Raw genomic sequence first — 21,937 nt, 5'->3', positions numbered from 1 at the left:
TACAAGCTGATTCATGGCAAAAATATTTTTGTGTAAGATGAAATGAATACATGTGAGGAGCTTCTAGTATTGGTGTGTTCCCCAGGAAGGAGCCAACAGTAGGCAGAGTGGGGGAATCAGGAATCTGCAGAACAGTGCCATGAAATGTACAATGGTAGTGAATGGGGAATTACCTGTCTTTAGTCCATTTAATGGCTGGTGCCGGTTCTCCCACTGAGCTGCATGGCAGTCGGACATCCTTCATCCATGGGGTACTTACTGTGCCCCCAAATGAAATAATTTTGGCAGGAGCTGGAAAAAAAAATACATTTATCTCAGAGGTGGTCACCAGCGGTGGCAGGAATCATGGCCAATAACTCAGATAATAAGAGATGTTCAACTTATACAACATATGTGTGTGCATGCATGTATGTGTGTATATACTGTATGTGTGAAGGGGGTGTGTACGTATGTATGTGTCTGTGTGTGTGTATATATATATATGTGTGATGTGTGTGTGTGTGTGTGTGTGTGTGTATGTATGTATGTATGTACAAATTTATATATGTATGTATGTATGTATGTATGTATGTATGTATGTATGTATGTGTGGTTATATATGTGTGATGGGGGTGTGAATGTATGTATATGTATGTGTTATGGTGTGTGTGTGTGTGTGATGGTTTGTTTGTATATATGTGTGATAGGGTGTGTATGTATGTAGGTGTGTGTATATGTATGGGTGTGTGTGTGTGTTTGCATATATGTGCGATAAGGGTGTGTGTGTGTGGATATGTATGTGTGATGGTGTGTTTGTATATGTGTGTGATGAGGTGTGTGTGTGTAAATGTATAGTAGATATGACCACGTGTGTGTTTGGATATGCATATGTGATGGTGTGTTTGTGTGAGTTTATATATATATATATATATATATATATATATAATGGTGTGTTTGTATATATGTGATCAGGTGTGTGTGTGTGTGTGGGGATTTATGTGTGACGGGTGTTTATGTGTGTGTGCGTAGTTCATACCTTTCCCTGCAGGCTCTATCATCACCCGTTCGCTCACGTTGCCCCGGCCGGCTGATGTTACCGCCGCCACCCACAGCATGTACTGCTGTCCGCGGAGCAGGTGCATAATGCGATAATGCAGGAACTCCGGGCTGGTCTCATACTCACTAGGAGCCTGCAGAACATAAAAAGGAAAGTGAAGCTCAAACAGTGACAGGCTGCAGGTCAAGAGGCCAGAGAGAGCCTGCACCAAAGGGTTAATACGTTGCTTCCACACCACACTGCATTAGGAGTTGCACATAAGCAAAGTACCTTGTACATAATTAAATCTAATTAGTGTCTGCTTTTTAGCCAGCAGTGTTACCCTTTCCCATCTAGAGACTGAGAAAAAAAATCTTCAAAAGAAGAAAAACTTCAAAGATTTCCATTTTATTCAGATGAAACTTCCTCAGGGAACCAAATGGAAGACAGGGGGAGTGAAAATGGCGGGTGACTGAGACGGCGTTGGAGAAATATGGAGAGGGGCTGAGAGTGAGCATGTGGAAGTATACAATGTATGGGGATAGGGAGACGCGTGTGAATATATTAACACAATGACTAATTCCACGTGAGGGATATAACTTTGCATTTAGGGTCGACATTTTTACAGCACCTGAAATAACCAATCAGAAATCAGCATTCTACCTAGCCACGGCAAAATGGATATTAAAAGAGAGTGTCTGATTGGCTGCAACAACTTAGTTTGCATTTCATCTGGTACTCATGGTGACACAGCTGCTGTCAACTGGGACAATGAATATCATTAGCCTAGAAACTACTACACTGGAGCAGGCCGGCAATTCTAACCCCCCCCCTCCCCCCCCCATGACAGCTACTTACAGGCTGGCCAGATCCAGGGACGGAGCAGAAAATGGTATATTTCCTGATGATGCCATTGGGTTTTGTAGGGGGTAGCCATGACACCACGACACTGCTGGATGAAGATGGCACCGCTTTAATTCCAGCGGGGGGCCCTGGGACTGAAGCATGCAAGAAGCAGAGGTCATACCAGGTGATAAGAGAACACTTGTTTGAATAACATATAGGTGGGAGACTCCTGAGTCTCAGGCTGTGTGTTACTCACTGTCTTCCTTAGTCTGCAGGTAAAGCACGCTGCTGCGTACGCCATCTCCTGCTTGGGTGTAAGCCAGGACCTGTACACTATAATTAGTGAACTTCTCAAGCGCTTTCAGCTCCACGCGTTCCCGGGGAGTAGTTATGTTCTGCATCTCTCCCCACTCTGCAGACAGAGACGAGTGCAAAGGTTAGAAGGCAAAACAAAGCAGACACAGGGAACATATAGGTTAGGGATAAGAAAAGCAGACTGTGGAGGCCATACGATGACCTCATCAGGAAACAGATTGTAAGGGTGAGCTTAACTACCAGAACACCCTCATACCCACTGTCTCCAGGACATGCCCCAAACTCACCTCCATCTGGGTACAGTGACCAGTAGATGACTCTATAACCCTTAAGGACCCCATTGAGGGAGCTCCGAGGAGGCTCGGACCAGGAGATGACGGCCACATCTGAGGTGATGGAGAGAGCTCGGACATTCTCTGGGGGCTGGCTAGGCACTGTGAGAGAAATATAGGTGTGACGTGGAGCAATGTTGGGAGATACATAAGGACATGTAAGAACATAGCTGTATTGTGTTATAATTATCTAATCAATGATCAGCATAATGGAAATACAGGACCCGATTCTGAGTCAGATTGATTTCCTTTTACGGAAGCAGATATCACGTTTTAATACAGTGTGCATGAGCAGAGGGGCATCTCCAAGCTATTCTGTCAGGAACTCTTTGTTAAATGGACATTTCAGACAGGGACTGGGTACGGCCATGCATCTGTACAGAACTGTCTCGTCTTGTGGGAATATGAGGGTATGTAGCTATACCTTATGGACTATCCATATTGGTAGAAAACATAGTACATATCGCTCCGTTTATATACAGCTTGCTATGCCGATGCGCGCCCCTGCGGGGTCGGTAAAAAAATAGACTGTAATGCACGGTACACATGGTTTGATTTGGTCTATTGTTCTATTTGATTCTGCTTATATAAGCAAAATCTAATGGACATCGAATGGTTTTCAGCCGCATTTGATGCCAATTCGATCCCAGTTTGTGGATCCGCGGTATCGAAATCAAATAGAAAAATAGACTGTGCAGGCAAGACTATATAGTCCAAATCGAACGCGTTTAGCTTGCTATTCGATTCAACCCAGATTAGATCCCAATCAAAACGGAATTGAATCGCAAGCAATATCACACTGTGAACACCCCTTAAGGCAGCTCAAATTTGACTACAAAGTGTACAATCTAGTATAGTATGGTGGAATTCATCCATAACCAAAATCGCACTGTGTGTATAGTCCATATTGGTGGTTCTGGGTTCCGGGGACTTCAAGGGAAATCGCATAGCCAAAATCACACCATGTGTATGCACCTTTCGTTGTTATAGTGCATGTGCGGAAAGTATATTTGTTTTCTACTGTAAACTAGCAGATAACATGGGCAGAGACATGGGGCTAATTCTGTAAGATTACAGTCGCAAAACCATTGTGAAATAGACAAATTGACCACCATAATATACAGCGCTCACCATCCTCTAAGGTAGTAGCATTAATCTCAGTGGAAGACGGCCCAGTCCCGGCTCTGTTAAACGCTTGCACCACCACTCCGTACTGGGCAAACTTCTTCATGTTGTCCAAAGTGTACACCTCGCCATCCCCCGTAGCCTTCATCTCCACAATGCTGTATTGTCCATTGCTGCCTGGGCCATTCTCCCGGTATCCAATCTGGTAGCCACGGATCACACCATTCTGTAATTCTTTTCTTGGGGCCTAAGGGAAATCTTTGCTTAGTTTATACTGTCAAAGTAATATGTTCATCCAACGTAGTGAGTAGAGCCCTTCACTTTACATTAACCTATAGCTATATTATATATACAAACATACATAGATGTGTCCACATACTGTACATCTAGGCTCATTTTGAGTTAAACAGACCTTCTAGTCATGTCATGGTGACTGTAGCTGTATCTGCATATGAAGTGCTACGTGACAGGGTTTTCCAGGAAAATGCTGTAATGTTCTATTTCTAATGCAATTAGAGCCGCAGTCACATACTTATTACAGACAGGTATCATATCATTTTAATCAGCGTGTCCTCTGTTTTGCAAAGAAAATGCTACTTAATGGAAAAAAGATGCAAAAGATGCTCGGCGCTACATGGTCTTCACACATTGGACCTTATTTTGATTGCTTTGGTCCTCCATGTGTTTGCACGGAGGACCGATGGTTTGTGTCTGCGCATGTGCAGACATAGGGTGCGTGCACCCACGGCAAATTTTTGGTTCGCCTGGTGCACGCACCCTACACGCTGAAGGGGGGGGGGCGGAGAAGGGGGGGGGGGGCGGAGAAGGGCAGGGGGTGCTGGGCAGCCCCATTAGCCTATGGGAACGCCCAGCGTTCCTGGGCTAATCAGGCCGCGACGGACATGCGGGGGGCGGGCAGCTGACATCACCGGATGCCAGCTACCCTCCCTGTCCTTGCACAGGACACCCGCAGTTTAGAGTGACTATATAGGTCTCTCTGAACTACGTGCACGGGAGAAATCATATGAGTTTTCATATCCGCCCCTGCCTACAATGGATAAAGCAAGGAAGATTTTAGGAAAGCATTTAGGGTGAAATGTAATAGGATGAGAGATTCAGAAAGTGAGAGATTTGGTAAGAAATCTCCAGGTTTTTTTAAAGCGGCAATCATTTACACTGCAAAACCAGTTTGATGTTGAATTGTAAATAATTGCTGCTTTAAAAAAACTGGAGATTTCTCACCAAATCTCTCACTTTCTGAATCTCTCATCCTATTACATTTCACCTTAGTATGCACACATCGTTAGTATGCACACATCGTTAGTATGCACACATCGTTAGTATGCACACATCGTTAGTATGCACACATCGTTAGTATGCACACATCGTTTAATTATAATTTTTGAGAAAACAATACTGTAATGATTATAATGGCAATATTAGCTCCAGGGCTAAGTCATTAGCTCAGTCATAATAGGGGGGCACTGGATATACTGATCCTTCAGTCATAATAGGGGGGCACTGGATATACTGATCCTTCAGTCATAATAGGGGGGCACTGGACACACTGATCCCTCAGTCATACTATAAGGGACACTGGATACACTGATCCTTCAGTCATAATAGGGGGGCACTGGACACACTGATCCCTCAGTCATACTCTAAGGGACACTGGATACACTGATCCCTCAGTCATACTACAGGGGACACTGAATACACTGGTCCCTCAGTCATACTATAGGGGACACTGAATACACTGATCCCTCTCAGTCATACTATAAGGGACACTGGACACACTGATCCCTCAGTCATACTATAGGGGACACTGGACACACTGATCCCTCAGTCATACTATAGGGGACACTGGACACACTGATCTCTCAGTCATACTATAGGGGACACTGAATACACTGGTCCCTCAGTCATACTATAGGGGACACTGGACACACTGATCCTTCAGTCATACTATAGGGGGCACTGGGCACACTGATCCTTCAGTCATACTATAGGGGACACCAGGGGCGTAGCTAAGGGTTCATGGGCCCTGGTGCGAAAGGTCAGCTTGGGGCCCCCCTACATACAACAAAATCTACACGTCCCAGCATGCCCTGCCACAGATTTTAGATAATGAATTTCTAAAACTGTGACAGGGCATGCTGGGACATGTAGTTCCACTGTAACTGTGATTTTCCCCAAGCATCTTCAGCAAGGGGAATTGTATTTTGCAATATATTTGAGCGATAAACATCTTGCCTTCAGACATCTGCATCTGCCTGCAACCTGGATCTACCAGAGAAGCTCCAAATGCTAATTTATTTTCCAGAAATCTTAGAATCTGCGTGCACGACCACAGTGGCTGTCACTGATCCTCTCATAATAGACTCCTGGAGTAATTTTATGGTTGTGCAAAATGGCAGCAGGAACAGGGATGTGATCTAATGTTTTCTGCATATGAGATGCGCATTTACTGACACTCACCATTACCTCCCCAAAATGAACCTCAACTGTCAGTCCAATTGAGAATAAATTTATACTGCAAGTAGCATAAGTTAGGTACCTTGGTGCTTTTGCAGTGTGGCCATGATGCATACGCAGTGGGCTGATAATCGTTCAAAGGCGTAACTTTACGCGCCTACACCCGACCTTAATAGGCGTCAATTGCGTAATGAAATTCACCATTTGAATATTGCCCCGTGATCTCCTGTCACGGGGCAAGCGGTGATCTCCTGAGGCGCGGAAGCGGTGGGAGAGGGAGGGGGAGGTTGGAGCCCGTGTGCGTCGCGCTGACGTCACGCGGCAAGGGGTCCCCTTCCTATTGGCTGCCTGCGGCTGGGGACGGGACACGGTGGCCGTATCCGAGCTGTGATTGGCTGCAGCGGCTCGCCGCTGCAGCCAATCACAGCTCAGATACGGCCACCGTGTCCCGCCCACAGCCGCAGGCATCCAATAGGAAGGGGACCCCTTGCCGCGTGACGTCAGCGCGACGCACGCGGGCCCGCAAAGCAGCACTGGGAACGGGTGCGTTCTGTTCCCTTCCCTCCTCCAGGACAGTGGCGGGGGTTGGGCCCCCTGGCTCAGGGGCCCGGTCGCATCTGCGACCGCTGCGACCCCTGTAGCTACGCCACTGGGGGACACTGAATACACTGATCCCTCAGTCATTGTACCGGAGGCACTGGACACACTGATCCCTCAGTCATACTATAGGGGACACTGCATACACAGACACCTCAGTCATACTATGGGAGACACTCCTCAGATTAATAGATGTAATGTGAAAGTGAAATTTAGTTACATTAAATCCTTTAGGTATATGAAATCTTTGTTCTACTTTCTTTCACTTGTATCCTCAGTGCCAGCAACAAAATCATGGGGCCTAGTACACACATTTTTTTAGGTGACCCCCCATCCCCAGGTTCCAGCAACATCCTAGAGATTCTCCTAGAACCCAGCACCCAGGACCACCAGGAGGAGCCCAGTGCTACTTGAGCCTTACTCTCCAGGTGCATTGCCCAATCATGTCCCATTCCCTTCCTCAGAGGACCAGTAGCAGTGTCCTGACTGAAAATAAAGGTTGTAAGGTTTGGCCTACTCTGGACTGAAGACATCATATCGGGTTTCATATTTAGCTTCCAAATATCCTGTTATTAAACCAATAAAAGATATTTGTGGTGGTTTGAAATATACAGAAACGCTCCCTTTGGCACATGTGTCACACAATGCTTTATATTTACAGTACGTAGTTACACCGGCAGCAGGTTGTTATTAGAGCAGGACACACTAGGGAGACATTAGTGATGAGAGGGGCGATGCTTAGCTCTGACTCCTTACCTTCCAGGTTACTTGGATACTCTGTGATGTCAATGGCTGCAAAGTGACATCCATGGGTGGTCCATCAGGAGCTGCAGGTGACAGGAAGTCAGTCTTACATCAGGGCCATAACATTCAGGTCAGGATATATGAGTATAGTAAGTGTATAGCTGACCAAGCATTCATACAATTATCTTACCACAGAAACTTAAAACGGAAGATTAAGGGCTATTTCACACGCTCCGGCTCCTGCCGGGCGGCGAAACCCCGCTAGGCCAGGAAGCCGTGCCGCACACAGAAGTTTAGAATGGTTGGGATGGCCACAGCCCGGCAGCCGTCCCTTCTAGTGGTGGCATCCGGCTGCAACCGGGCGGCCGGGCCGTGGCCGTCCTGTGTGAATGGACACAATCCTGTCCATTATTCACTTCTGTGTGCGGCACGGCTTCCTGGCCGTGCGGGCTTTCGCCGCCCGGCAGGAGCCGGAGCGTGTGAAATAGCCCTTAGGGCCAGATGTATCAAGTTTCAAAAAGTGATAAAATGGAGAGTAATAAAAAACCAGTTCACCCCAATTCGCCCCCTTCTTCCCCTCTCCAAGAATTAGTACATCTGCCCGAAAGTACCAACCAATCAACTCTTAACTGTCATTTTGACATTTAGGAGCTGATTGGCTGGTACTTTTTCACTTAATATATGTGCGCCTCAGTGTGCAAAAGGAAATGGAAATACAATAGCGGTTGCCAGATGCCTCCGTGATCTGTTCCTGGTCACTGTACCGGTGCTGTTGTGTAAGCGGGCGGTGATGTCACCCTGTAGAGCGGCACACTCATGCTCTACACCTCACTTTGTAAGCCTGAGTGACCACTCACCGGCCTCTTCAGTACTGATTGTGAGTTCCTTGCTGGGCTCACTCCGCCCGATCTTGTTGAAGGAATACATTCGGATGCTGTACACCGATGCTGGGTGGAGATCAACAATGTTGGCCTGGTTGATGATGGGGGAGATATTACGTGTGGATTGTTTAAATTCCCAGGTGTCTAGGGAAAAATACAAGAAAAGAAGTATTAGAATTTAAAAAATAAAAAATTCCATAACAACAAGGGCCTGATTCAGCTAAAAGCATGTGCACTGCAGGTGGGGCAGATGTAACAAGTGCAGAGAGAGTTAGATTTGGGTGGGGTGTATTCAAACTGAAATCTTAATTGCAGTGTAAAAATATAGCGGTCTAACATCTGTGGGCTACATGCAAACGTAACCAGTATTTACCCTGCAGAGAAACAATGGCCCTGGTTCTGGTTTGCTCGGTAATCTGAGACGCCGCCTGACCGAATACCCCCATGTTGAGTCTTCTCGGTACCATGTGAGGGGATGTGTAACGAAAACCCATCCCCTCCCATGCCTCCGCTGCAGGAGAAATCATTCAATGGTCGCCAACCTTTAAATGATTTCTCCTGCCTTCCCAAATAGAAGTCAGTGGGCAAAGACGGGACAGGCGGCTGACGTCATGTGGCGTCAGCCGCCTGCTCCCCTACAGCCATTGGCCCACCTGCGTACCCATGGGAATGCCCAGCGATTCCCGCCACAGTCCGCCCCCAGCCCGCCCCGATGCTTGTGAAGGCTATGCAAGTTGCTGAAGCCATTCGCACATGTGCATAATAAGGAATGCACAGTCCCTAAAACATCGGGACGGGGTTGAACTTGCTATATAGCGAGTGAATCTGAATGACCCCCAATATACAGTTTATGTGTTTCCTCCAGTTGCATTGCAACGTGGTTTGTTCTAGACACAAAATTATTTGTGTTTTTGCTTTACTGAATCTGGAGCCAAAGCCACTATTTTAAGTGTATTGACTTTTAAAATGACAAGAATTCCATTTGTATTCAGCAGAAGCCTTTCCTCCCCACGGTAAACCGTTTCTATTCATTAATTGGTGAAAATCTCTGTATAAGAGAAATACATAAATAATTGATGAGAATCGTTCTAGAAAATAAGTACACAATACTCGTTAGAGTTTTATAAGGAAAGATCTGTGAGAAATCTCACAGTAAAGTATTGTACAGTACGTGGAATATTTTATTTTAGACAGCAATTAAAGCCCCCTATCTGTCTGTCTGCACGTCTATATACCTGTCTCTCAAAGCCTGCATACACTATTACTAAACTGAATACTGCAAATGATATATCTGTGCATTTACTCTTAAATAGGATGCGTTCTGGATGCCGACAGTTAATCCCACCGCCAGAATCCCGACACTGGTCAGAAGACTGGCACTGGAACACCAACGCCACTCACAATGCCAATGCTGGGATCCTGACTACCTGCATCCTGAACGTATGTATGACGGAGCTGGTATGCAATAGGCCGTGGGGTAGGTATTAGATGTAGACAGTATAGGGCTGGCTACGGGAGGGTTAGGCTGTAGAGGGAGTAATGTTATGTTTAGGCTGCAGGTAGGGAGGGTGAGGGTTAGAGGGTTGCAGAAGAGGGATATAATACTTACCTAGCAGGTGTCATCCTGCACCCAACCCATTTGAACTACTATATCTAAGGGACTGGGTGCATTAGTATTGGTACTGTCTACAAGTTTTGGCCTCTATAATGGTTGGCCAAGCCTCTGCGGTGGCTGGCCACATCCGGTAAGAATCGGTGGACTTGTTTCTCTCACTGAGCAGGCAGTGAGGGATTAACAGCCTGACAGTAATGCACTGTGTAGATTGGTAGAGTCACCTACGGGACTGAGGACAGTGATGTCTAAGTAGCGGAAATGACTGCATTTTCAGCTTTTCGTCTTGCACCACATCTTGAGAGAGATACAGTACTAACCAATTGGATCCTGCCATTAACAGGCTGTTTTTGAAAATGACAGTTAGAGGCTTAATCAGGGCAGATATATTAAGCCTGGTGAAGTGACAAAGCGGTTATAAAGTGGAAGGAAGCCAATCAGCTGTGTTCAAAAATTGACAGTTGGGAGTTGATTGCTACCATTCCAAATGATAATTACCACCAGCCAATAAATGGGAAGTATGCGTAAGGGCAGGGGTGGCCAAACCGGTCCTCGAGATTTACCAACGGTCCACGTTTTCCAGATCCCCTAGCTGTGCACAGCTATAGTCATTACTAACTGTCACATTCCTCAGACCACCTAGCTGGTGCACAGCTGTAGCCATTACTAACTGTCACATTCCCCGGACCACCTAGCTGATGCACACTACAGCTGTAGCCATTACTAACTGTCACATTCCCCAGACCACCTAGCTGGTGCACAGCTGTAACCATTACTAACTGTCACATTTCCCAGACCACCTAGCTGGTGCACAGCTGTAGCCATTACTAACTGTCACATTCCCCGGACCACCTAGCTGGAGCACACTACAGCTGTAGCCATTACTAACTGTCACATTCCCCAGATCACCTAGCTGGTGCACAGCTGTAGTTATTACTAACTGTCACATTCCCCAGACCACCTAGCTGCATTCATTCCTACTATAGATCCACAAGGGATACATGAACTGTTGGTAGATCTTGACAGGTTTGGCCACCCCTGCTGACAAATCTCTAAGCACTAAGTTATACCCATGAATTTATGTCTACATTCAAGACGAGACATTCATGCGGAGAACGCTAACATTTAGGAGAAAGACCACCCACACATTTTCTATGACCCAGTAACACTCTTGAGGCCTTTCACAAGAACATTAATGATGTGAATGGTTCCTAAAGGACTAACAGGCTCCATTCTTCAAGTTACTGGTGTAACCCAACTGCGTCTGCTATGTAAAGGTTTACATGTACTCTTTTTCTTATATTTTATGATAGCTGCCAGCGGATCTGTGTGGAGAAGCGGTGAAGACAACGGAACTCTGATTACACCTGTGATTCTCACCTGTCTTGTTCTTATATTCAATATCAAAGGCAGTTATGATGCTGTTCCCATCAAATCGCTGCGTCCACCGTAGATTCATGCTGCGGGCTTTTACTTCCCTGATCTCCAGCTCAGGTGGGTCTGGGGGTTCTGTAGGATGGAAAAAGCCAAGAGGTCAATGAAAGAACAGTCTCCCCACCACAAAGTCAGAGTATCTTAGGGGGCATGGAACCGTGTCTCTACCTTGCACCGTGAGTTGAATGAGACCCCTGTCCTCTCCGTAGGAATTGATGGCATGGCAGGAAAAAAATACAGAGTCTCCGCGCTCGGCAGGCTTTAGCTATGAATACAAATGTAGAGTAAAAACAAGATCTGTCGCCGTTATTACTGAATAATGCAATTACTTTGACTTTTAATTCACCCCTGAGTGGGCTCCATTCTCACCGTCAAAGTTGAGATAACCTCATCTCCGCTGTCTTTGGTGGCAATCAGATAACGCAGGTTCCTGTCTGGATCTATTACTGTATCTCCCTTTTCCCATCGGATAATAATAGGACGCTCTCCACGTGCCGTGCAGTTTAAACCTTTAGTTTGACCTTTGATTGCAATGGTTGTGTTGGGGTGAGAGGTGATGGTTGCGGGAACTAAGGGGGAAAGAAGAAAAACACACACAGAAGGATTAGGCAAAATGCCAATGCAGAAACAGATTGGCTTCTGATGGGTAAGCAGGCTCGAATACTGTGCACAGAGAATTTGGCAGGGTGTGTGCTGAACACTTTGTTCTATAAAGAACACAATGCTCTGCAGAGAAACACACAACACATCCTACACAGGCCCTTGACAATAAATAGAATCTCTCATTTGAATTCCTCTGCATACAGCTCTGCACAGTAGCTGCATATACTGCTCTGCACATCAGAAGTACATGATCTTGTAATGTAAGTATTCTGGGTTCTCTCCACCTGGGGGCACTGCCCCCCTCCCTTCAGTGATATTACAGGCTCAGGTCGCGCTGCAGAAGCAGACGGAGGCCGCGGGCAGCGGAGCTATCTCTCGCTGCGCTTGTAAAGCCGTCTCCAGTGAAGTGGCAGAGAGACACGCTCCACATCATTTCAATTTGTTGTATGGCCGAAGAGAGGGGGAGAAGAAGAGGAAGGGTAGGGTGGGGGAGAGAGCTGTGGAAGAGAGAGAGAGAGAGAAAAGGAAGGGAAGGGTGGAGTGAGGGAAGGCAGAATAGAAAGAGAAGACGAGACGTGAAGGAGAAGGATGGGTGTAGAGAATGGAAAGGTGAAGACAAAGATGTAAGAAGTCAAACCAACACTGCGTCCTGCCCGGGACACAGACTGAGGTCCTTCACACAGTATGAACACAGCCCTCTGACCGAATCACCCAGCAACTGTAGCACACTGTATCCTAGTATGTGACATAGAACACAAGTCCCATTGCATTTAATGCTAAGTAATGTCTAATTTCTATGGCGATGCCTCCAGGGCATAGTTAGCTATAGAAGGGGCAGTGTACCACATACTGTACAGTGAATGGTAAAACACATAATAAAATCCCGAATGGGTCAAAATACAGACAAGGACAAAATCCCGAATGGGTCAAAATACTAACAAGGAAAAAATCCCGAATGGGTCAAAATACTGACAAGGACAAAATCCCGACATTTAAAATCCCGACATGGACGAAATCCCGACATTTAAAATCCCGACAAAGTCAAAATACCGACATATAGAATGTACAGGCCGCAAGGTCGATGTGTTTTTTCAGTGTTTTTTTGACCCGAATGTCGACACCGTCGACATGGACACAGTTGGAAGTGAACCACAGCCCCTTGCTTCGCTCGCTATGCTTCGGGCACGGTGCCTCGCTGCGCTCAGCATATTATTTTATTCTCCCACCACGCCCTAGTGGATGGTAGGGCATGAAATACCGACTGTCGGCATATGTCGGGTCAAAAAAACTGTGAAAAAACCCATGTCGACCTCGTGACCTGTCGACCAAAAGTCATGTTGACTTTTCCACCTGTACATTCTATATGTCGGGATTTTAAATGTCGGGATTTTGTCCTTGTCTGGATTTTGTCCTTGTCAGTATTTTGACCCATTCTGGATTTTGACCCTGTTAGGATTTTGACCCTGTAAGAATTTTGACCCTGTCAGGATTTTGACCCTGTCGGGATTTTGGCCGTCGGGATTTTGACTGCATCCCATTGGGGCAGATGTATTCAGCCTGGTGAAGAGATACAGTGGAAATAAAGTAGAAGGAGATAACGCACCAGCCGATCAACTCCTACCTGTCATTTTCCAAACATAGGGACATGTATTAAGTCTGGAGAAGAGATAAACTGGAGATAAAGCCAATGAACAGTTTTTGAAAATGACAGTTGGGAGTTAATTGGCCGGTGCTTTATCTCCTTTTACCTTATCTCCAGTTTATCTCTTCTCCAGGCTTAATACATCTGCCCCACTAATGGTTGAAAGTGACTAGGTCGGCACCTAGGAATGATCGACATACCCTAAGTCGACACTGACACAAGCTTAAGATGGACATGTCAACATGAATAAGGTCGTGGTTCTTCATAATTTACTATCTATGTGGGCATAGAGTGAGAGTATTATAGTGTACCGAGCGCTGCGAGCCATGCGAGGGGACACCGTACACTTATACGGTGTCCATGTGGACCTAAAGCTTGTGTAGACCTTCTGTCAATGTTGACCTAGGGTATGTCGACCATTTTTAGTGATGGAAGTTGTGACTGTCGACCAAGACACGTCTCTCAGCTATACAACAACCATATTGTATTGCCTCTGGAGGTATGAGCAGCATTAGTCTGTAGTCCCTGGGCCAGATAGCCCAAAACTAAGCACAAAGTAACTTTGGGGTCTATTTACTTAGCAGTAGAGATAACGTAGACAGGGATCAAGTAGCAGCCAACCAACTCCTAAATGTAATTTTTCAAATGCAGCCTGTAATATGGCAGTTAGGAGCTGACTGGCTGGTACTTTATCACCATCTACGTTCCCTCTCTGCATGGCTTAGTATGTATACCCCTTTATTATGTGTCCCATTACTGCTGTGAATCAGTTGGTGGCATTGTGCTGATTGTAATGCAGTCTTGCAGGCATATTGGGGTCAATGCTATTATTTGCGAAGGGTGCGAGGTACCGTCGTCAAGGCATTTAATTGACGGCACCTGATCTCGCACCTTACGCAGGTTAGTTTCAGCCCAAATTCGCTGAAGATTGCGCACTACCCTATGGGACAGCGAGCACTTTTCTGCGATTTCTGGCCACTGTAAAATTTGTCCAGTGCCACGATGATTAAAAAAATAATAAAAAAAGCTAAAGTAACAAAAATAATTCTGTCCAAAAACCATTCATTTATCAAGCTCCTCCGCACTTGGGGCCTACTTCAGTACCACTTGTTCTAAGACCAGTGCACAAAACGTTGTACAATCTGTGGGCATATCTGCCAACATCTCAATTGCCCCAGTGTTGTAATAGCCTATTTCCAGGACTGAATTCATTATTTGATGCCCAAAGTGCCTAGATTGGAAAAGACGGTCATTGAATGATAGTTTGCTGCTATTTGGGGATAAGGAGGGGGTGGCGAAGGCCTCCATTTCCCAAAAACGGAAGCGTTTTGCCATCATTGTGAGAAGACGATGATCCTCCGATGGTGTCTCAGATGATCCGTTACAGGTCAGCAATGCAGAGGGAGGTTTACGCCTCCTGCGACATTACCATATTAATGCTGCCGGTGCTGTCTCCATGCAAGCTGCAGCAATAGCACCTACAACCACACCTGAATCAGGCCCAATATGAGATGCTGGCATGAAGTGCAGATCTGAGACCATTACAGGATAAGTGTATATTATGTAGGCTGGATGCTGGGTCAGAGCATATAGAGGTAATATCAGAGCTTCATTCCCGCCACAGATCTCAGGTTCAGTATTTGGGCAGTAATATATATTCAGAATGCATTATACCACAGGTTCTCAAAGTCGGTCCTCAGGACCCCACACACTGCTCGCAGAATCACAAGTGAAATAATTAGCTCCACCTGTGGATCTTTTAAAATGTGTCAGTGAGTAATGAAGGCACCTGTGCACCTGTTGGGAGACCTGGAAATCGTGAACTGTGTGGGGTCCTGAGGCCCGAGTTTGAGAGCCCCTGCATTATCCTGTATAAGACAATATGTCCTGGTTGATCTACTGTCATTCAGATAAGGTTAGCATCAGGGATATATATATACACACAAAACCTACATCGGTGATAATGTATTTAATCAGTATCACCTATGATAACGTGATTCTAACCCATCCTGAAGAAATGTTAATTAACCCTTTAAACGCTTTACATCAGGCATGGTAACTATGGCCACAACCTACTTTTCACAGTGAGGAACATGGACTTGCTGATATCTGTGCCCACTCCGTTACTGGCCTGGCAGAGGTAATACCCGATGTCCTCCTCCAGTACATGGCGTATTAGCAGTGAGCTGTTGGGCAGGATCTGGATGCGGCCGGTGAGTGGCACAGGATGGTACTGTTGTGGATTCCCGCTCCCTAAGGAAGGACAGATGAAAAGATGCTTAATAGGCAGAAAAGAGACGCTGGCACAGGTGCTGCTGCTGCTGCCTGTGTGGGGCCTACATTTAATGATGCGTGACAGAGATGAGCTCTTATCCGTCATGCTGCAGTACTTACAATGGGGAGGATGATACTGCATCTGTCTGATATTAATATGTCAGTGTGTAGAACTGGCAGGTTGTCATTGACGCATGAAATGGCGTATCAGTGTCTATGCAGAGCCTGGCTCTGCTGGTGCTGTAACTGTCTATGTGGAACAGTAGTGGCGTAGAGTGTAACGGGGGCAAGGCTGCTACATCACTGCACTCACCTTTGGCATGTTTCCAAACCACTTTTGGAGGTGGGTACCCATCGACCGAACAATTCAAGACCCCAGCTTTGCCGTAAATTCCGTCCTGGTTGTTTGGCTGAACAACAAATCTGGGGGGAACTGGGACAAGCCGGAATATATAAGCATCTCATTCACTGCAGATCATATGACAACAGGCGGGCGTTTATAATGCATGTCATTACTGCGGAGCAGTCGAGGTGCAGAGCATTTGTCTTTGAAAGCATCATGAAAGGGTCACACTGGTTTCCCTCATAGGATCTGGTATGGCAATTGCAGAACTTTCTAGAGCTTGTAGAGCGTTATAGGCAATACATACTGTATTATGCAAAAGTAAACAATTATACAGATGACTGCATGTCTTTCCCAGGAACATGCAGAGCATTGCACCACACTGAACACGATCATGCAGAGAACTGGATTTGATTCCCAGCATCATGCAGAGCACTGCACTTTTTACCACAACGAAGCAAAACATCTGCACTTCAATCGCAGTAATCAAGCAGCGCAATGCATCGTACCAGAAGGACAGCAATGCATCTCACCCCATTCCCAGGATCATACAGGGCACTGCATGTCATTACCATAATCATGCAGTGCACTGCATGTCATTAACATAACAGTTTTACCATCATGCTGAATGCTGCACATCACTTCCAAGATCATGTACAGCATTGCTTCTCATCCCCAGCCTGTACAGATCCATTGCACCATATATTATATACAGAGAACTACTCCTGCTTGCTAGGCTCCTGCGAGAGGTTCCGTAGGTGTAAAATGTCCTGTACCCCATCCTACCTTCCCCTGCTCGCTGTCCTGTGGTATTTGTTCCCGGCAACAAGCCCAATGAATATTTATTAGTATGTGTCTCTGCTAATTATATATTCATGATTATATCAACATGCAGCACTGAATCAAAAGCTCATCACATATTCATGCTTACATTACCACCGCACATTAAAAACTCCTTAAATCCACAGGGCCCTTTAACCCTTCAGAAGCTGGCACTCAGAAGTTTTGCTGCTGTAATGAGTTTTTTTTTTAAGTTTAGCTTCTCACTATAGCAAACATTTTGTTTCAACTATCCCCTTTGGCTTTGTGTGAGAGGCCTGGCTCATCTCCTAAAGACTTACCATACCTTCTCTTACCATTCTATACCCCTTAATATAGAGACAGAAACCGTAATTACTGATTATTTAATAACATCTGCATGATAGTAACTAGCCGCATACAAAGCCTAATGTTTTGCCAACATCCGCAATCGCTTCACCTAGTTTGATGTAGCTCCTGGGCCAGAGATGCCTATTGGCTGGCAGAAATAAACCACCAATCAGCTTCTTGTTACCACATGACCAACAGACTGTATTGTGAACTGATTTTATTATACAGGTACAGTGCTGTTTGTACCGCCAAGCATAAGAATTAGGAAGAGGGTTCACACACACACATCTACACTATTTTCCAATTTGCCAAAACCATAAATATTAAGGAAATGGAATTCCAATATATCAATGCCTTCCTTCCAGGTGGCGGAACTGAAGAAGCGGCAACACTATTAAGATGCGACTCTGAACTAGCACCCCATGTACACCAGCTCACTTGCATGCCCCGGAATGGTGTTACGCTACCATCTATGTTACTTCCTCCCTCCCTGACACCTCCACTTGAAGTAACTCTCGCTGTACACTCACATTTGCTGACTGCCGGAGGAAGCCCATAGGATTTTTATTACATTTTTACTAACTTTAATGGCTCATTAAAGTGAAACATTAATTACTCTAATAACAATATGTTATATAGCTGAAGAGGGAAAACTGGGTTTGAGAAACGTTTGATTAAAATATTGCTTAGCAAGCATTTCTCAGTTTCCCATGGTAAAATGGCCCGTGGCCCATTGCATACATTTCAGTGTAAATCAGCCTAGAAACGTGTGGCAGCTCTCACTGAGGTTAACGAACCGCTGGACCTAAACCACAAATGATATAAAAGGACTATTAATAATCCAAACTGCAAAGCGTGGTGGAATATGCTGCAACTAGATAAATGTTAAAGAAAAAGAAAAAAAGGCTTTATAATTATGGATTAATGCTTTAGGAACATCTCAGACTTGAAGATGTTAGAGACACGCCAGGTTTTAAGGATAGCTATTTGGCACAGAAGACTTTCAACAGGGAGTTTTATCATAGGTAAGAACGGTGTTTCGCTTGACCGAGGTCAAGCAGAATATTTATGAGGTTACGGTTTCTGATACATGATAGACTTTATCCGGCTTATACGTCAGATACTATACCATGATCCTTATTTTTCCCCTGCCCTCCCCTCGCTTCCTCAGCCCTGGTTTGTAGTTACTCCAGCTGCCTCCGCTTACCTCGCACTATCAGCTGCCGCTCCCGGCTCACGGTGGCTGCGGCATTACTTGCGATGCAGGTGTAGTTGCCATTATGCTTCAGAGATACACTGGAGATCTGCAGGGAGCTCATGAATTCCTTGGTCTCAATGGTGATGCCAGATCCGGAGACTATGACCTGCCCATCCTTACGCCAAGTGATACGAATTGGCATGTCTCCAGAGGACACCACACATGGGATATACAGCAGTTGTCCGATGGAGGCAGGGGGGAACTCAAAGGGTTGAATAAGCGGGGGCACTGTGAGAGAAGGAAAGACATGATTATATATATATATATGTAGTAACATAATGTGTTCATGCGGATACAGCGCGTTCGTGTTCGCAAGTAAAACCTTCCCCAGCCTTCTGCAGTGACCTACTTTAGGAATATTGGGGCGAGGTGGAGCTGAACGTACACCTGTACGCCGAGGGGATGTTCACTCTTTTCGCAGTGTCCATGCCATCCCCCATTTTGGGGGCCAGTGCCACGGGAACTGCTTCCCCCCAGTATCACCGCTGGCCACAATTTCCCGCTGAGGCAGGAAGATTGAGAGGTCCCCTTTTACTCACTGCGGGGAATGACCTGCAGCTCCAGGAGCCCTGACCATGCCCACAGCAAGACAAAACCAGGGGTAGTCTCATGCAAGCTAAGAGCCCGATTTTGGATCACATGTAGTGATCCGAATTAGGCCCCAGCGCCGATGGTCGGGGTTTGCCCATGCACATTCCTGCACATGTGCAAACCCCGACTGCGGAATTCAGCGGCGAGTTACTCATTGGGCCTGTCGCAGCGGGTAGGGATGGTGGTGGTTGCGGTGCTGGGCCATGGGAACGCCCAGTGTTTTATGGGCATCCCCATAAAAACACTGGGCGTTCCCATTGGGTACGCAGGTGGGCCATGATGTCAGCCAGCTGCCTGCCCTGCCTTCATCCCGGGCATCCCCATAAAAACACTGGGCGTTCCCATTGGGTACGCAGGTGGGCCATGATGTCAGCCAGCTGCCTGCCCTGCCTTCATCCCGGGCATCCCCATAAAAACACTGGGCGTTCCCATTGGGTTTGCAGGCGGGCCATGATGTCAGCCGCCCGCCCTGTCTTTGTCCCGGGCATCCCCATAAAAACACTTGCCGTTCCCATTGGGTACGCAGGTGGACCATGATGTCAGCCGCCTGCCCTGCCTTTGTCCCGGCGAAGGCAGGAGAAATCATTTGACGGTCGGCGACCATCTAATGTTTTCTTCTGCAGCCGTGGCGGTAGGGGGGAGAGTGGCATTTGTGTGGGCGGCATTACATGGCTCATTGAGTCAATCAGAATCACGCCCATAGTTCTATGCTCAAATCTGCATCAAGCCCAATATGATTATATTTAAAAATTGGGAGCCCTGCATTATATCCAAAACTGTGCAGAGCCAACAGCCACAGTAACAAAATAACTTGGATTTTGATGAAATGATAGAAAAGTTGATTGTTAAACTTTTTTTTCTTTGTAATTAACAAAGAGCCGCATGGACAATGGATTATTGGACACAATAGAGTTGTATGTGAATACAGACAGTCTAATGTAAGGCAAGATACATTCTGTCTTGTGTATATACAGTATAAGATAAGGCAGGTAGGTGATTGTGCACTGTTATATAGGAGAAGTCGCATGTGCATGACGACGGTACATGCATTATCCCAGGATGAAGTTATTATCTGAGACACAAGAACAGCATGCTTGCATATAGGTAGAGGAGCAACAGTGCAGACATACAGCGGAAGCGATGCACAATCTCAGTCTAGCTCTCACACGCCGCTCTATTCATTAGGAAGAATCTCTCCCCGGGTGCTCCTGAATAATTGATGCGCTGGAGAAGCTTTTAAGTCTCCGGCAGATCTGGGAGACCGCGACAGACGCATTGCTTTTTAAAAGCCAACAAACACTACGGAAAACAGCGAGCTGGGGATCTGAGTAAAGGGCAGGGCATTAATACGCTGTGTTTACACAGCAATTCCCTGTGCTGAGGCTTGTCAGAGAAACAGATCAGGGTTGAGGAGGGGCAGTCAGCGGAGCCGCTGTGATGTGGAGGACAGAGCGAGAGCATTGCACAGCAGACCCAGGCGTTGTATGGGGCGGCAGGGGTAAACCCGACACAGGACGGCACATAACAATGACAACCATTATTATAATCACCTACCAGACAACACTTTGCCCTATAAACTATAGCACAATTGTAGTTTTGCTGGCTAAACAAAAAGTTGCTTTTTTTTTTTTATGTCAGTCTATACAGATAAATAACAATGGCATTTCATGTAATTTAGAGAACATCGACTTGTATGATACAGTTTGGACCTGATTGGCATTGGCTATTTAATTATAGATGTTAGGATAGGAAATTGACTTTCATGGGGAGACGTATTAAACTTTGGAGCAAGATGATGTGGAGTGCGATGAAGGGCCGATTCAGCCCCGATTTTGATTGTGGGGGGTCGGCGCATGTGCACCCCTGTGTGAACGCCTTCAGTGATTTACACACTCTGGGCCAGATGTACTAAGCTTCAATAGTGATAAAATGTAGAGTGATAAACAGCCAGCCAATCAGCTCCTACCTGCCATGTCACAGACTGTGTTTGAAAAATGGCAGATAGGAGCTGATGGGCTGGTTGTTTATCACTCTCCACTTTATCACTTTTGAAGCTCAGTGCATTTGGCCCTCGCAAAGACGTTCGCACTGTGAGGGGAGGGAAGTGGGCCGGAAGGAGGCTGGAGCAGGGGAATGGCTGTCATTTTAAGGGTGCCCCCCATAAAAACACTGGGTGTTTCCCTTAGAACGCAGGCGCGGCGATGCCTGCTTGTGTTGGGGTGCTGACATCATACGTCAGCACCCGGCCTCCAATTCGCCGATCAGAAAAGTAAGCATGGCCTTATTTTCAGAGCGAAGGTTACAGAAATCAATTACCCGCAGCCTAGCGAACAGGCTTGAATCCGGCCGAAAGTGCCAACCAATCAGCATCTAACTGCCATTCTACAGTCTGTGTTTGAAGAAGCTGATTGGATATCGTAGGAGCTGATGGGTTGGTACATCTAGGTGTGGTATATTAGGTCAGCAATGTCTATGTTGACACCAAAATGTCGACAGTGACAAAGGATCGACATGAGCAAAAGGTTGTATCATGAAAAGTGCGACATAGGTTTTCACAGGGTTTTTTTGTGCGTCAATGTCGACACCTAAGCAGGCGGACCCCCAATTAGTCTGTCTCGTCTCCTCGGTTGGCTTACCATGTGTTGGCCCAATTTACCATTCCCAATCAGAGTCCATGTGTATGGAAAAGTATGAAAAAAGT

The 21,937-nt window shown here is 46.2% G+C and overlaps 1 protein-coding gene across 3 annotated transcripts in view; it reads right to left on the bottom strand.

The window, feature by feature from the left end:
• The window catches only part of DSCAML1 (DS cell adhesion molecule like 1), a 235,030-nt gene that overhangs the window by 15,819 nt on the left and 197,274 nt on the right, over window positions 1–21,937 (bottom strand). For all 3 annotated transcript variants that reach the window (XM_083163141.1, XM_083163142.1, XM_083163143.1), the window contains 14 exons: window positions 18,595–18,873; window positions 16,209–16,328; window positions 15,698–15,874; window positions 11,746–11,945; window positions 11,545–11,641; window positions 11,323–11,451; window positions 8,307–8,474; window positions 7,462–7,532; window positions 3,640–3,880; window positions 2,464–2,610; window positions 2,118–2,273; window positions 1,874–2,013; window positions 1,016–1,169; window positions 174–291 (listed from right to left, as the gene is read on the bottom strand). In XM_083163141.1, coding sequence (XP_083019267.1) covers window positions 174–291; window positions 1,016–1,169; window positions 1,874–2,013; window positions 2,118–2,273; window positions 2,464–2,610; window positions 3,640–3,880; window positions 7,462–7,532; window positions 8,307–8,474; window positions 11,323–11,451; window positions 11,545–11,641; window positions 11,746–11,945; window positions 15,698–15,874; window positions 16,209–16,328; window positions 18,595–18,873 — 2,197 coding nt within the window. The remainder of the gene's footprint in view (window positions 1–173; window positions 292–1,015; window positions 1,170–1,873; window positions 2,014–2,117; window positions 2,274–2,463; window positions 2,611–3,639; window positions 3,881–7,461; window positions 7,533–8,306; window positions 8,475–11,322; window positions 11,452–11,544; window positions 11,642–11,745; window positions 11,946–15,697; window positions 15,875–16,208; window positions 16,329–18,594; window positions 18,874–21,937) is intronic.

This window comes from Crinia signifera, chromosome 19, assembly GCF_055691185.1.
Source record: "Crinia signifera chromosome 19, ASM5569118v1, whole genome shotgun sequence".
NCBI lineage: Eukaryota > Metazoa > Chordata > Amphibia > Anura > Myobatrachidae > Crinia > Crinia signifera.
Note: the sequence above shows the minus strand (reverse complement) of the source record. Positions and strands in the feature narration are given on the sequence as shown.